This window comes from Onychomys torridus, chromosome 2, assembly GCF_903995425.1.
Source record: "Onychomys torridus chromosome 2, mOncTor1.1, whole genome shotgun sequence".
In the NCBI taxonomy this organism is placed as follows: domain Eukaryota; kingdom Metazoa; phylum Chordata; class Mammalia; order Rodentia; family Cricetidae; genus Onychomys; species Onychomys torridus.
In genome coordinates this window covers 151,929,662-151,945,481 of record NC_050444.1, presented here as the reverse complement: position 1 = coordinate 151,945,481, position 15,820 = coordinate 151,929,662, and the positions used below count along the sequence as shown (strand labels likewise).

At 50.3% G+C, this 15,820-nt stretch overlaps 1 protein-coding gene across 1 annotated transcript; it reads left to right on the top strand.

Moving 5' to 3' along the window:
* The first annotated feature begins 12,274 nt into the window (after positions 1 to 12,274).
* Positions 12,275 to 14,733, top strand: Fam43b (family with sequence similarity 43 member B). Its single transcript, XM_036178434.1, has one exon. The coding sequence runs from the start codon at positions 12,788 to 12,790 to the stop codon at positions 13,778 to 13,780; it is 993 nt and encodes a 330-aa protein (XP_036034327.1). The 5' UTR covers positions 12,275 to 12,787; the 3' UTR covers positions 13,781 to 14,733.
* Positions 14,734 to 15,820: the final 1,087 nt, after the last annotated feature.

Here is a 15,820-nt window from a genome sequence, read left to right as displayed (position 1 = left end):
TTTGGCCTCCATGTCATAAGGATATTTAAGTGTCCTCTGACTGGAAACAGGGGATGGGGGGGAGCTATCTTGTTTTGTTGTTTGAGACAAGGTCTCTTATAATCTAGACTGGCCTTGAACTGCCTATGTGGTTGAGGATGCCCTCGAACTGCTGGATCTTCCTACCTCCACCTCCCAAAAGATCAAATTACAGGTGTGCCCTTGCTTTATGCAGTGTGGGGGGTCAAACTCAGGTTCCTGTGCATGCTACACAGGCCCTCCACCGACTGAGCTGCGTCCCAGCACCCTCCCCTGCCCTTTCACACAGCCTCTCCTTTGGCAGCACCTAGGCTGGGGTAGGAGTCTCCCAGCCTGTGATTAACTGAGGAGCAATCCCTCGGCACTCCTCCACTGAATATCAGAACCATTGCTTGCACAATCTGTTTCAAGCCTATATTCCTCCAACACGCATCCCTTTCCCAAACAAGACTCCAGGAACCTTCAGAGGAGGGACTTCCAGGGTCTTGCTCCCCTCAGCACCAACCACCCTTTCCCATATAATTTCTGACACACAGCACGCACTCAAATCACTTGATGACTGAGCATCTGAACAGTGGCCAGATGTGCTTAGATGAGGGGGATTCACACCAGTACCAGTTTGGGGGCAAGAGGGTGGGGACTTCAAAGCCATCTCTCCACCCCATCTGGAATCCCATCTGCTTTGGTTCAGGGCCTCCCGGCTGCAGGTGTCTGCATTCCTGAGATGAGTCTGTATCCAAATCCCAGGCTCTGTTGACACAGCTCTGTTCTTTGCTATGCAAACATGATTTTGCTTGAACTGGACTGTAATTTGATGGATGGACCAAGGGCTTATCTCAGGGGTACAGGTGCAATTTGGGTAGCATTTCATCCATCAACTCTGCCTCTCATTTACATTCATTCTACTGGGCATCTGAGCATCTCATGAATCCTAAAGGTTCCTTTACATCCCAAACCCTTCAGTTAGGAATTTGTCACACTCCTCCTTTATTTAGGCCCCCTGAGACAGGGTCTCATGTAGCTAAGCTGACCTCAAACTGCCTATGTAGCCAGAGGCGACCTTGAATTTCTGATCCTTCTGCTCCCATCTCCTGAGTGCCAGCATTATAGATGTGAACACCTTCATGCTGGGTTTATGTAGTGTTGGGGATCAAACCTGGGCTTCCTGTATGCTGGACAAGAGCTCTCTTAACAGAGAACCATCTCTAGCCCCCTCCTTCTTTTCATTTTATTGATTTACTTATTTGTGTATGTAGGCTGTGTACATTTCCATGTGGCTAAGTATGCATATTAGTGCAAATATACACACCTGCATGTGGACAGCAATGATCACTTTGGGTGTCAATTGCTTTTCATCATTTTTGAGTGGGAGTTCAAGACAAGGTCTCACTATGTAGCTCTGGCTGTCCTGGAACTCACTATATAGGCTGGCCTCAAACTCACAGAGATCTACCTGGCTCTGTCTCCCAAGTGCTGGGATTAAAGGGGTGCACCACTATGCCCAGCTTCAATCTTAATTTTTGAGACAGAGTCTCTCAGTGGCCTAGAGTTAATTAATTAGCTAAGATGCTGGCCAATGAGTTCCAGGAAACCACTTGTCTCTATTCCCCCAGCTCTGGGGTTACAGACATTTGCCACATGCCTGGCTTTTACATGGGTGCTAGGGATCCAAATTCAAGGTCTCATGTCTACACAGCAGGAACCTTATCAACCAAGTCATCTCCCCATTGATAATAAAATCTCTTTATTTTCTTTTTTTTTTCTTTTTCTTTTTCTTTTTTTTTTTTGGGTTTTTCAAGACAGGGTTTCTCTGCGTAGCTTTGGAGCCTGTCCTGGAACTCACTCTGTAGCCCAGGCTGGCCTCAAACTTACAGAGATCTGCCTGCCTCTGCCTCCCAAGTGCTGGGATTAAAGGCGTGTGCCAAAGCTGCCCCTCTTTATTTTCTTAGTCATAAATATACATGCATAATTTTGTCAAAGGTTAGAAGCATGTCACACCCACATTTAGTTACTACCCTGCCATTCACTACCTCTGTAACCATAGGTTAATAAACCTCTCTAAGCTACTCCCTTGTTTAAATGTGGCAGTTTGAATGAGAATGGCCCCTATAGGTTCATATATTTGAATGCTTGGTCCACAGTTAGTAGAACTGTTTGGGAAGGATTAGGAGATGTGGCTTTGTTGGAGGAGGTGTGTCACTGGGGGTGGGCTTTGAGGTTTCAAAAGCCCATGACATCCCAAGTTACATGTGCTATCATTCTCCCTCCCTCTCCCTCCCTCTCCCTGCCTCCTACTTGCTGATAAGGATGTAAATTCTTAACTACTGCTCCAGCACCATGCCTCCTGCCTATCTGCTGTTACACTCCCCACCATGATAGTCATAGACTTACCCTCTGAAACTATAAGCCCCAATAAAAGGTTTCTTCTAGCAGGGGTGGGGGTGGGGGTGGGGGTGGGGATGGGGGGTGGAGGGGGTGGCAGCGGCTGCTGCTGCTGCTGCAGGTGCTGCAGCGCACGCCTTTAATCCCAGCCCTTGGGAGGCAGAGGCAGGCAGATCTCTGTGAGCTCAAGACCATTCCGGTCTACAGAGTGAGTTCCACGACAGGCTCCAAAGCTACAGAGAAACCCTGTCTTGAAAAACCAAAAATAAGGGGGTTGGGGACTTAGCTCAGTGGTAGAGCACTTGCCTGGCAAGCGCAAGGCTCCAGGTTCGATCCTCAGCTCAAAAAAAAAAAAAAAAAAAACCCAAAAATAAATAAATAAATAAATTTTTGTGGCTGGAGAGATGGCTCAGAGGTTAAAAGCACCAACTGCTCTTCCAGAGGTCCTGAGTTCAATTTCCAACAACCACATGGTGACTCACAACCATCTGTAATGAGATCTGGCATCCTATTCTGTATACATAATAAATAAATAAATAAATCTTTTTTTTAAAAAAAGCTTTCTTCTATAAATTGCCTATAAAATGAAAGTGTATGGCACACTCTGACACATGGCTTTAGAGAAGTGTGGATTTAAAGGCAAGGATGGCTCATGCCTGTAATTCTAGCACATAGGAGGCTGAAGCAAGAAGGTCACCATGTGTTCAGGTCCAGCACAAGCTACGTAATAAGTTCTAGGCCTGTCTGGGATATACACTGAGCCCTGCCTCAAAACAAACAAACAAGGGGCATATAGTTAGAAATGATTATAGCTTCAAAGACAGTCAATTATATTTTTTTAAGATTTATTTATTATGTATACAGAAGAGGGTGCCAGATTTCATTACAGATGGTTGTGAGCCACATGTGAGTGCTGGGAATTGAACTCAGGACCTCTGGAAGAGCAGTCGGTGCTCTTAACCTCTAAGCCATTTCTCCAGCCTGTCAATTATATTTTGAAACAGGTTTGTGGCAGGATTTATGATATCCATCAGTGTAAGCTATATATACAAACATAGATTCTTTAGAAGACTGTTTCTGGGCTGGGGAGATGGCTCAGTGGGCAAGATACTTACTGTGCAAGTATGTGGACCTAAGTTTGAATCCCAACGGAGCTACATCCCCCTGCCACTCCAGGTGCAGTGGTGCATGCCTGTAATTGTGGTGCTGGGTACTCTCAGGTGGTCAGGCAGATCCTGGGGCAATTACTAACCAACTCAGTCTAGCCAATAGAAGAACTCCAGGTTCAGTGAGAGACCCTGTCTCAAGAAGTAGGGTGGAGAGTAATAGAGGAGGATATCCATTCTCAGCCTCAGCCTCCAGATGAGCACATACAAACACGCACACAATTATATGTGCACATACACACACACACACACACACACACACACACACACACACAGAAACAGCGACAGAGACAGAGAGAGGAATATGCATTCATGTCGGGTATAGTGGACTGTACCTGTAATCCCAACACTTGGAAGTTGAGGCAGGAGGGCTGTGAATTCAAGGCCAGCCTGGATTATACAGAGAGACCCCCATCTCCAAACAAACAAAGCAACAGGAAGAATATTCATGCACAGATGTCTATGAACCCAGCACCAAAAGGCATACCTCTCCCCCTACAACTTCTATGTATCCCCCTTGCAAACCAGTTCATTCCAACTCTGAAGCTCTAATCACTTACAACCACCTGGATGTGAAGAAACTTGTACTTTAAGAGCATTGAACACACGCCAAAATCTCTAAATAAAACAGTTGCCAGCCTTCAGCAGAAGCATTGTACCAACTGCTATCTGCCTTTCTCAGACAGGAAAGACAAGCCGCCCAAGGTCACAAAGTGAGTCACTGTCGGAAGTGAGGCTTTTTTCCAATAAAAGCGTATGTACTGTCCTTTAAGAATAATGTACTGACCTGCCATCAGCCAGGAGTTTGCTCTCAGCTGCTTTTCTTGCAGTGGAGAAGATGGGACTCAAGTCACACAGCAGGAAGATGGCTTATATGCAGCAACCTTTTGAGGACCTACTATGTGCCAGAAACTGTCCATGGTACCTTTGAAAAGCTACAAATGTGCCCAGTGCTGTTCAGAGCATTTTCAAGACCATAATGTATGTCACTCTTGAGAAACTACCCCGAGCAAATCATGATGGTGCATGCCTGCAATCCAGCAGCACTTTGGAAACTGAGACAGGAGAGTATGTGCATTCAAGGCAGCCTTGGCTACATCTTGAGTTCCAGGCTACAGTCTAAGCTATAGAATGAGACTGGGAAGGAAGGGAGCCTACAATGTGCCAGTCACTGTCTAGAGCACTGTGGAGTGACCACACCTCAGACAGGAGTCCCTGCCGTCAGAGTGAAGAGGGGCTTCCTCAAGAATGGAGGAGGATGTAACTGAGTCATTACATAAGTGATTAGTTAAGTGTAATTCTGATCAACATTTTGAAGTCAACTTTGAGGAACAAACCAAGGAGGGTCGAGAGAAGTTAGGGAAGTGTTGCCCAGAAACATTGCCTTGAAAAATACCTAGACTGCAGGATCAGGTGCAAAGGACCAGAGGCCAGAAAGCATTCACTGTTAGAGGGACGAGAAGGAGGCATCATGGCTTGGCTGGGACAAAGAGGTGTTTGTGGGAGGGGGTCACAGGAGAATGGGAGAGGACAGGGATCATAAAGAGCTTTGCAGGTGAAGGGTTAGGAGTGGTACTAGTTAAATGTTCCTGCTGAGAGACAGAGGTCTCAAAACTTAAGACAGTAATAGCATTTAGGACCTCCGGTGTGGTCCTAATCAGGAGCAGATTCATCACACAGTTCTGACTCAGGTTCTCAGGAGGCAGAGGCCTGCATGCTAATGAAGACTGCGGTTACCCAATGACTAGACTGGGACCAGAGGGCCCACTTCCAAGTCAGCTCCTTCACAGAGGTGGTGAAAGGTGCTGGCTGTCGGTGGGAAGCCTCCATCCCTGGCCTCTCGGACCTCTCACAAGGTCGCTGTAGTAGTGTCCTCATGACATGACAGCTGGTTCCTGCCACAGTGAGTGACCCAAGAGAAAACAAGCAGACCGCAATGACCTTCAACCTGGCCCCTGAAATTAGCATCACTTCATACTACATCTCACCCATTACTTAGCCACCCCAGTCCATGGGGGGAGGGACTGCACATATACATGGGACACCCAGAAGTGAGCCACCCTAGGAGCTATCTTGGAGGCCAGTCACAACAGGTGTGTCTTCTCAACTCTGTGTGCTCATACCAAGGGTCTAGTTTTGAATTTGCACTCACTTGATAAAAAATAATTCCTGTAAAGGCAGAATGTCCACATCAGAGGAAAATAAGGTATTTATTCTAGCTTTTGCATTTGGCAAAAGGAACATGCATAAGTAAATACATTTGAATTACTGGGTTGATGTGCACCAAGTTATTTTGTTATGTTTTGTTTTGTGTTTGTTTGCTTGCTTGTTTTGATTTTTCCAGACAGGGTCTCTGTGTAGCCCAGGCTGTCCTGGAACTCTCTCTGTAGACCAGGCTGGCCTCAAACTCACAAGATCCACTTCCCTCTGCCTCCTGAGTGCTGGGGTCAAAGGTGTGCGCCACTGCCGATTGGCTCCAGGTTGGTTTGAAGTGATCCTCTTGTCTCTGTTTTCCTGGTCCTTGGGATTACAGGTGTCAGCCACCATGCCTGAGTTTCAGGGCATATTTACATTCCTACAATGAATAATAATGAGAATCTGTAAAGATTTCTTTTTTTTTTTTTTTTCAAAGAAATGAATTTTTTTCCTTTTTTTTTTTTTTTGGAGATCTTGTGTACCACAGGTTGGCCTCTAACCACAGGCTCAAATGATCCTCCTGTGTAGCAGGAATCTTCTTTTTTTTAAGATTTATTTATTTATTATACAGACATTGTTCTGTCTGCATGTGTCCTTGTAGGCCAGAAGAGGGGACCAGATCTCATTACAGGTGGTTGTGAGCCACCATGTGGGTGCTGGGAATTGAACTCAGGATCTCTGGAAGAGCAGTCTGTGTTCTTAACCACTAAGCCATCTCTCCAGCCCCATAGCAGGAATCTTAAAGAGTCTTATTAATAAAATCAAACCTGAGGCCAGTTATTGGGGTGAATGCTGGAAGATCAGAGAAGCAGAACAGGCCACAGCTACCTCACCTCACCAATTCCTCAGCCGGTCTTGTTTCCTCAGACTGGAAGCCTCTGAGTCCTCATCCCAATGGCTCTTAGCTGAACTGTGTTGCTCAAAAGCCTGAATGCTTAACCAGCCAAATGCTGCTAGTTTCTGGTCTTCATGCCTTAAATATCTTTCTACTTTCTGCCATCACTCCCTGGGATTAAAGGCGTGGTGAGTCACCATGCCTGGCTGTTTCCATTGTGGCCTTGAACTCAGAGATCCAGAGGGATTTCTTTCTTTGGAATGCTAGAATTAAAGGCGTGAGTGCCACCATTTTCTAGCCTCTGTATCTAGTGGCTGTCTATTCTCTGACCCCAGATAAATTTATTAGGGTGCACAATATTTTTGGGGAACACAGTACTCCTGCCTCAGCCTCCTGAGTTACCTGGACTTCAGACAAAATGTTACTACACCCAGCCAATACATAAATCCTGAGCACAAAATTAGAAGACATTGGGAAATCACTAAGGAAAGCAATTTGAGATGCTCCCATTCCTGCCGAGCCTCACTCCACAGCAATAAAGGAAGAGAGGTGGCCGACACTGCCAAGGAGGAACAAGATGGCGGCCACAGAGTGGGATTCAAAACATTTGGGGAGAAGGAAAGATTGGAACCAACCAGTTCAGCAGAGCAAGAAAAGAATTTCCATCAGCCAACATGCCTAGTGGTAGTAAAAAGAGGGTCCACCAACAGCCAGCAGGGGGAGCCACAAATACCTCCCCACCTCACCACCTTACCCCACTACCCCACCCCACCCCACCCCACCCCACCCCGGCCCCTGGCTTGGAAACTCCAGCCCAGGCTCTTAGCTGAACTATGCAAGACTGACCTCTAGGCTGCAGAGGCCAGGCACAGCCTAGAATGAGGGGGCACAGGACCCCCTGGCCCCATCAACACCCTCAGGCTTATGCACCCATCTCTAAGGCAGAAGACTCTCTAGGTATGCCAACCAGCCAGAAGAACTCAAAACCCTTCCTCACCGTTCCTAAGAGTTTCTAGTCAGCTCTCCTGACTCTTGGATGGGACTGGACTACAGCGGTCACTGAGAATTTTAGGAAAAATTTGTAGTTGTTCGACTTGTCTTTAAATATACAAGAATACAGAAAAAAATCCAGCAAGATGAACACAAGAAACGAAAGAGTAAAAATAAAAGACAGCTAATTATTAGAAATCCACGAAGGGAAAATCAGAACAAACAAATTCAGCAAGGTCGGAAAATCAACATGCAAAAATCAATCATATGGCTCATGCCAACAATGAGCAATCTGAAATGGAAATTAAACTAATTCCACTTACATAGCACCCAAAGAGATAGCTTAGGAACATGACCAAGGAAGCAAGAGACTTGTGCACGGAAAAGAGAAAATCTTGCTGAAGAGGGGCTGGGGAGATGGCTCAGTCTAGAAAGTGTGTTGGACAGCATGAGTTCAAATCCCCAGCATGCAGGGATCAGCTGGGTGTGTGGTCTGCAACTCTAACTCAGTGGGGAAGAAACAGATGCTGAGCTTACCAACCAGCTGGACTAGCCAATTGGTGAGTTCTATGCTCAGTGAAAGACCCTGTCTCAAAATAAGGTAGAAATGGGGAGTGGAAGACACCCAACTTAACTTCCGGCCTCAAAATACATCTGCACTTGATTATACACACACATACCACAACACACACACACACACACACACACACACACACACACACACACACACCAAAATGCTGAAAGAAAGTAATGATATAAATTAACAAAAAGACATCCTGTGTTTATAGGCTGAAGACTTAGTACTGTCAAGAGGTCAACACTATTTGGAGCAATCTACAGATTAAATGGGAGCTCTATCAAAATGCCAATGGATGCCAAACAGCAAAAGGAGGACAGTGCAGCAGTGGTGGTGCACGCCTTTAATCCCAGCACTCAGGAGGCAGAGGCAGTAGAGCTCTGTGAGTTCGAGGCCAGCCTGGGCTACAGAGTGAGTTCCAGGACAGCCAAAGCTATTGCACAGAAAAATCCTGTCTTAAACACACACACACACACACACACACACACACACACACACACACACACACAAAGTTGTCCAACAAGAGAAAAAGCATCACTGCACACACTGGGACTCTGCTTTGAACATTATTTACCTTATTATCATTAAACACTAGCTACCAGTACATACAACACAACAAAATGTTCTAACTAGTATAAGACAGGGGCTGAAGAGATAGCTCAGTCTGCAAAATGCTTTCACAGCAACCCCTTGGAGACATCATTTCCATCCCTAGAACCCACACAAAAGAGCCAGGTGCTGTGGCAAATTGCTTATAATCCAAGCAATGGGGAAGGGAAAGACAGAGGACCCCTGAGGCTCACTGTCCAGCTGACCTAGAGTGAGCTCCAGCTCAGTCAGAGACCCTGTCTCAAAAATAAACACAAGCCAGGCATGATCGCCTTAATCCCAGAACTTGGGGAGACAGAGGCAGGAGGATCACTATGAGTTCCAAGTCAGCCTGGTCTAAACAGTGAGACCCTGTCTAATTAATTAATGAAAGATGGAAAGTTCCTGAAACAGGTTGTCCTCTGGCCTCTACACACATGCACACTCACCTGTGCTGGGACACACACATGCACACACAAACAAAGAGAGAGAGGGAAAGGTGAAATAAGGAGGTGGTGAATGATGATCTTAAAACAGCATAGTCAAGTTAGAAATGTTATTTAGAAATGGAAGCCGATAGGTATGATTATACATGTGTTTGGTTTTTTGTTTTGTTTTGTTTTTGTTTTTGTTTTTTGGGTTTTTGTTTTGTTTTGTTTTGGTTTGGTTTGGTTTTGGTTTTTCCAGACAGGGTTTCTCTGTGTAGCTTTGCGAGGTCCCTGGAACTCACAGAGATCCGCCTGCCTCTGCCTCCTGAGTGCTGGGATTAAAGGCGTGCGCCACCACCGCCTGGCATACTTGCCTTTAATACCAGCTTTTAGGCCACAGGTAGGTCCCTGTGAGTTCAAGGACAGCCTGATCTACATAGAGAAGTCCAAGTCAGCCAGGACTACATAGAGAGACCCTGTATTAGTTTGGGTTATTATTACTATGATGAAACATCATAACCAAAAGCAAGAAAGGGTTTGTTTGGTTTACCCTTCTGCATCCATAGTCCATCTGAAGGCAGTCAGAACAGGAGCTCACATAGAGCAGGAACCTGGAGGAAGGAGCTAATACAGAGACCATGAAGAGAGGGGGATCCCCATCCTGATTAGAGGCTTGGTCCCCACCTCTTGCTCAGACTGCTTTCTTATAGAACCCAGGACCACCTTCCAGAGATCACACCTCCCAATGGGCTGACTGCACACCTGTCTATGAAGCAATGGTGACTAGCTCTGGGAGCTCTTCCCTGAAACAGAAGCTTCTGAAAGCCCCAAGATCTGCTTTCGTTAATGGCGTTTCCTTGTATGTGAATGGACATGAGGTTGTGTCTGCAGCAGCTGACTCTTCCAAAACCATGAGCAGAGGGAGAACTGCAGAACGTTCAAGATCATTGAGCACTGTAAAGAGTCTACGGAGGAGCCTAGGGAGACAGGGAACTGAGTAGGGAGAATCCAGGCATTGTAAAGGGTCTAAGGAGGAGCCTGGGGAGACAGGAAACTGAGTAGGGAGAATCCAGGCATTGTAAAGGGTCTGAGGAGGAGTCTGAGGAGACAGGGAACTGAGTAGGGAGAATCCAGGCATTGTAAAGGGTCTAAGGAGGAGCCTGGGGAGACAGGAAACTGAGTAGGGAGAATCCAGGCATTGTAAGGGGTCAAGGAGGAGCCTGAGAGGACAAGATGGAGTAGGGAGACCCTGGAGGCTGGATGAGTTGCTATCCATGTGCACAGGATTAGCAAGTATTAATAGAATAATTGGCAATACCAAATGTTACCTGTGGGATGGAAAGATGGCTCAGTGGTTAAGAGCACATACAACTCTTGCAGAGGACCCGGACTTAGTTCCCAGCTCCAACCTTGGGTCACTTAGAATCACCTGTAACCCAAGCTTCCATGGGAAACTGAGGTCCTCCTCGGGCCTCCAAGAGCACTGCATCCAAGACACATACCCACAGGTGAATACGCGTAATTAAAATCTTTTTTTATATTTTTTTCAGTATTGCATTTGCTGTGTTTTCATATGGTCCCAGATGGGCACATCCTAGGATATGTTTTAAAGGGGGTGGGAACAGAAGCCACACCCCAAGCATGAAGAAAGGTGAGCCAGACTGGGAATGGAATGGGGGCTCTCCAAGTGCAACTCGTCTTAAATTCTCTGGTAGGAGGAGCTGCCAGGCAAAAGGCGAGGACAATCGGGGCATTCTTTTTTCTTTTCTTCTTCCTCCCTCTCCCCAACCACCTATCCTTTCTCTGAGGCAGGAGCTTACTATGGAGTCCAGGCTGGCCTCATACTCACAGAGATCAGCCTGCCTCTGCCTCCCTAGTGCTGGGATTACAGGCGTGCACTACCTTGCCCTGGCCATTCAACACACACACACACACACACACACACACACACACACACACACACACGGACTCAGTCTTGTCACTGTGCCTACATACATTCCACGGGAGTTTGGCTTGGTTTTGAACTCAGCCAGACTCAGCTGGAGCTCATTTGGGATCTGGAGGGTACCTCCGTGTGACCTGTCCCCAGACCCAATGGAAAACTGTGTTGACAGTAGGAAGCCTAAGGCAATGGGCTCTTGGACCCACGTGGGAGCCCTCCAGGAATTCTGGAAGCCTGAGAATTCAGGCTTAACAAACTCAGAAAAAGGGAATACCTATCTTGCCTAGTAGGGCTGTTTTCTAGTACTCTAGACCATCTCCCCAGTAAGAACCAGTCACTCCCCAGGGGATGGAGCTGAGTGCCTAGATCCTTTGCAGCAGAGGGACAAAGGTTGTAGGGAAGGACCAGCTCTGGGGTCACTGGGGTCTAAAGGGACCCATCTCCTTCCAGCCTTGTGACCCTGGACTATCTGTCTGGAGGATTTGAAGAGACAATGAGTGCTGAACACCTGGGACCTCAGAAGGCATCTCTGCAGATAGGACATTCATTATCAGTTTAATCTTCAGAGAGCCCGAGGCTGCACTTTGACCAAGGGAAGAGCTTTTCTGCTGCAATTCCCACAGACTCAGATCTGCCCTGGGAAACCCCTCCCCACCACTAAAAATCCTCTCCTCGCTTCTGACCTGACCACTAGCCGCTGGTGTTGCGGTATGACCAGTCCCTCAGCTCAGGGGAAGCGGCCTGGCCCACGACCTTGGAGGAACCTGGGAGAAAGCTTCACCAAACGACAGTACTTTTCCACTGCACTGCGCGGCCACCTCAGCAGGCTTTGTGCTGTGCAGAGAAGAGGCAAAGGGCACCAGGCCGGCCCCCGCAGGAACCCACCCCAAATCTCCGCTCTCAGACATGGGAGTAGTAGGGTCGCTCTGTGGGTGAGGGGCAGCAGGCAGGAATCCTAGAAAGAGGAGGGGCTCTCCCTGGGAGCCCGGAGCCCACGAGTGAGGCTGGAGAAATTTGCATCCGTAAATCCCTCCGCAATGTTTTGGGGGATTCCCACTCCGTAGCTACCCTTCATCCTTACAAAGATAAAGCTTAAAACAGTTCCAGGCCGCCTGTGCTGGGAAGCTCGAGTCTGCGTGCGTGGGGGTGGGGTGGGGGGAAGAAAGGGAGGGGACAAGAGAGCTAGCGGTCCCGCCCGGTGATGTAGGCAGCCCAGGGAGGTGGAGCCGCGACGCCTGAAGGAGTTCCCACCGCAGCCGTGCTCTTGGTCTACCTCATCCACCAGCAGCCCCGGCTCCAGAGACGTCCCTGCCGCCGCCCGATGGGCGGTAGGGACCGTGGCAACCCCACCCACCCCCATATTCGGACCTGGGGGACATCCATGCTCCAGACCCCTATCCCTTCTTGCTTCCCAGACGGCTGGAATCATTCCTGGGGGAAGCTGTTTCGGGCCGATCAGCCGCCGTACGGGCATCTCGGCGGCCAGCCCGGCTGGGCACCGGGCATCTACGAAGCCAGCCCTGCCGGACACTGGACATCTCGCAACGACTGTCTCCGGCCTCCACCCAGCTTGTCGCGAGTCCTGGGCAGTGGGCTTCTGAGCTCCTTTGGCCTCCCCAGGACGCGGGTGAGCTCCCCGCGATCCCAGCCCTTGGGGCCGCCGCGATGCTGCCCTGGAGACGGAACAAATTTGTGCTGGTGGAGGACGAGGCCAAGCGCAAGGCGAAGAGCCTGAGCCCCGGGCTCACCTACACGTCGCTGCTCTCCAGCTTCCTGCGCTCCTGCCCGGACCTGCTACCGGACTGGCCCCTGGAGCGTCTGGGCCGCGTGTTCCGCAGCCGGCGCCAGAAAGTGGAGCTTAACAAGGAGGACCCCACCTACACCGTGTGGTACCTGGGCAACGCCGTCACCCTGCACGCCAAGGGCGACGGCTGCACCGACGACGCCGTGGGCAGGATCTGGGCGCGCTGCGGGCCGGGAGGGGGCACGAAGATGAAACTGACGCTGGGCCCGCACGGCATCCGCATGCAGCCGAGCGAGCGCAGTACCGGGGGTTCGGGGGGTCGCAGGCCGACGCACGCCTACCTGCTGCCGCGCATCACCTACTGCGCGGCGGACGGGCGCCACCCGCGCGTCTTCGCCTGGGTCTACCGCCACCAGGCGCGCCACAAGGCCGTGGTGCTGCGCTGCCACGCCGTGCTGCTGGCGCGGGCTCACAAGGCGCGCTCCCTGGCTCGGCTGCTCCGCCAGACCGCGCTGGCGGCCTTCAGCGACTTCAAGCGGCTGCAGCGGCAGAGCGACGCGCGCCACGTGCGGCAGCAGCACCTCCGCGCGGGGGGCGCCGCCGCCTCGGTACCCCGCGCCCCATTGCGCCGCCTGCTCAACGCCAAGTGCGCCTACCGGCCTCCGCCGAGCGAGCGCGGCCGTGGGGCTCCGCGGCTCAGCAGCATCCAGGAGGAGGACGAGGAGGAGGATGCGGAGGAGGAGGATTCCCGGGACAGCGAGGGAGGACCCCTGCAGCGCGAGCGGCCCGAGGTGCTCAGCCTAGCCCGGGAGCTGAGGACGTGCAGCCTGCGGGGCGCCCCGGCGCCTCCGCCGCCCGCTCAGCCCCGCCGCTGGAAGGCAGGCTCCAGGGAGCGGGCGGCCCAGGCTCGCTGAGAGCGCAGGGCTAGGACTCGGGCCCTAGACCCGGCCCAACAGACTGACCAGGACTCTAACCCGGCCCTGCCCGCTTCCGCCCCCCTGGTCCCTGGCCTGCCGCCCTTGCGGTCTCCGTAGTGGTCGCCTTGCTTCTCATCCTAGCTCAGGGTGAAGCCGGATATGCCCTTGATTATTAGGGGTGGAGAGAAGTCCACACCTCCCCACACTGGGAGTTTCCCTGGTCCTCCATTGTGGAATTGCCCCCCACGCTTTATGCCAGGTCTCCCCATAGACCAACTTGCTCTCCTCCAAAACAGCGTCTCAGGAGAAAGGGGGAAATGTTTGCGTAACCCTGGAGGGTGGACTTTGAACCCAGGACCGGTCTAGAGTAGGGGTAATGGCCCTGCCCTTGGTCTCTTCTTACCTGTGATAAGAACACCCTGGGGAGATTTCAGATAAGGAAGAGAATGGAGTGGGTGGGAAAAATTGAGGAGAGCCCCACCTGGGACCATACACACAAGGAGGAATTCTTGGTCATACTCTTTACCCTTTGGAAGGCTCCTGACACTTCACTGCTCTGCCTGGGAAAGGGACTGGGATGGTCCTGTCTACTTGCAAAAGACAGTGGGACAGTCTACCAGCCCTACACTAGGTATCTATCCAAGCCTCTGCCTTGGCATTCCTACAGGGCTTCACTCATCCCCTGTCTTGCAGACAGATAACTGGTCTACCTAGGTACCCTGGACCAAGATGGAACCTCCAAAGGTGGTAAGGACACATGCCCCAAACAAGCCAAGGCTTTCAGGCCAAGCAGGTCCTGACCACAGCTGTACTTCCATGCAGGATGAGGGAGGAAGAGGTGTGAACATAGGGGAAGGGAGTTCCTGCCCGGGTATCTCCACAAGGCCATCAAAACCCAAAGATCTATGTCATCTACTGATCGATGTAAATAAAGTGGATATGCTTTTTCAGCTCTGTCACCCCTCCTGTGTTGTGTTTGCCAGGCCTGCAGCGGGGAGACTTGTCCCGAACCCCAAGGACAGAAGGGCCCAGAAAATAGCCCTCTTTAGCATCTGCAGCCACCTCCCATGATCCCCCGGGTTGGGGATCGCTGCCTGGAAGCTGTTCCCGGAATGTCAGGGGAGGAGGCAGTCACATATGCTTTGTCTGAAAACTGCACTAGCCAAGTCCCAGAGGAGCAGCCCCTGTCTATCCATCTGTCTGTCTCTGCCTCCCACAATGTCTGTACACCAAGGCATTCAGATGCAAGTCTCTGGGGTATTTGACAGGGTGTGTGTATGTGTGTGTGTGTGTGTGTGTGTGTGTGTGTGTGTGTGTGTGTGTGCTGAGTTAGGGGGCTTCTCTTTAGCCATGTTATGTGTCATAGCCTGTGGTATAGACCATGGCCACACCAGGTGGTTCAGGGATGAGAGGAAGGCAGAGGATAGAGGAGGATGAGCCGCCCAGATTTCTTTTGAAAGACTGGAGAAATGTGCCCAGCCCCTGTGACAGTGAGGCTTGCTTGAGCTCTGGTAGCTTCAGCCCTGGGCTGAGCTGGGCACTGATCCCAGAGCTGCTGAGAGCCTACACAAGTAGTCTGGACTGTGGCTGGTGTTCAAAATGACTCTTTCCCAGAGCTACTGGAACAGAGGGTACAGCGGCCACCGCACTATGGCTGAACCCTTATAGGGTCAAAGGTCAGAGAAAGTCAGAGCTGGCTCTTCCCATCAGGCTGACAATGACCAACGAGGCAAAGATGTCCCATCTGCTGCTTCTCTTGTACAACTAGTCAAGGCTTCTGCTGGTGTTTTTCCCCTATAAACAAAAGAAGCATGACATGTTACCCATGGAGAGGTCTGTGGGTTTCAGGGGAAGCGCTGGAGTTGGTTAAGACAGCCTCACCAAGTAACAAGGTCACAAGCAAGCCCTTCTGAACCCAAATGGTAAAGCAGATATTCCTAAATGTGTCCCAGCCATGGGTACCAGGGCTAGGTGCTGTGGCTGCTGGCGCCCTCTCCTGAAGTTGGGATACTCTCACTCAAAGTGCTTAGAACTAAA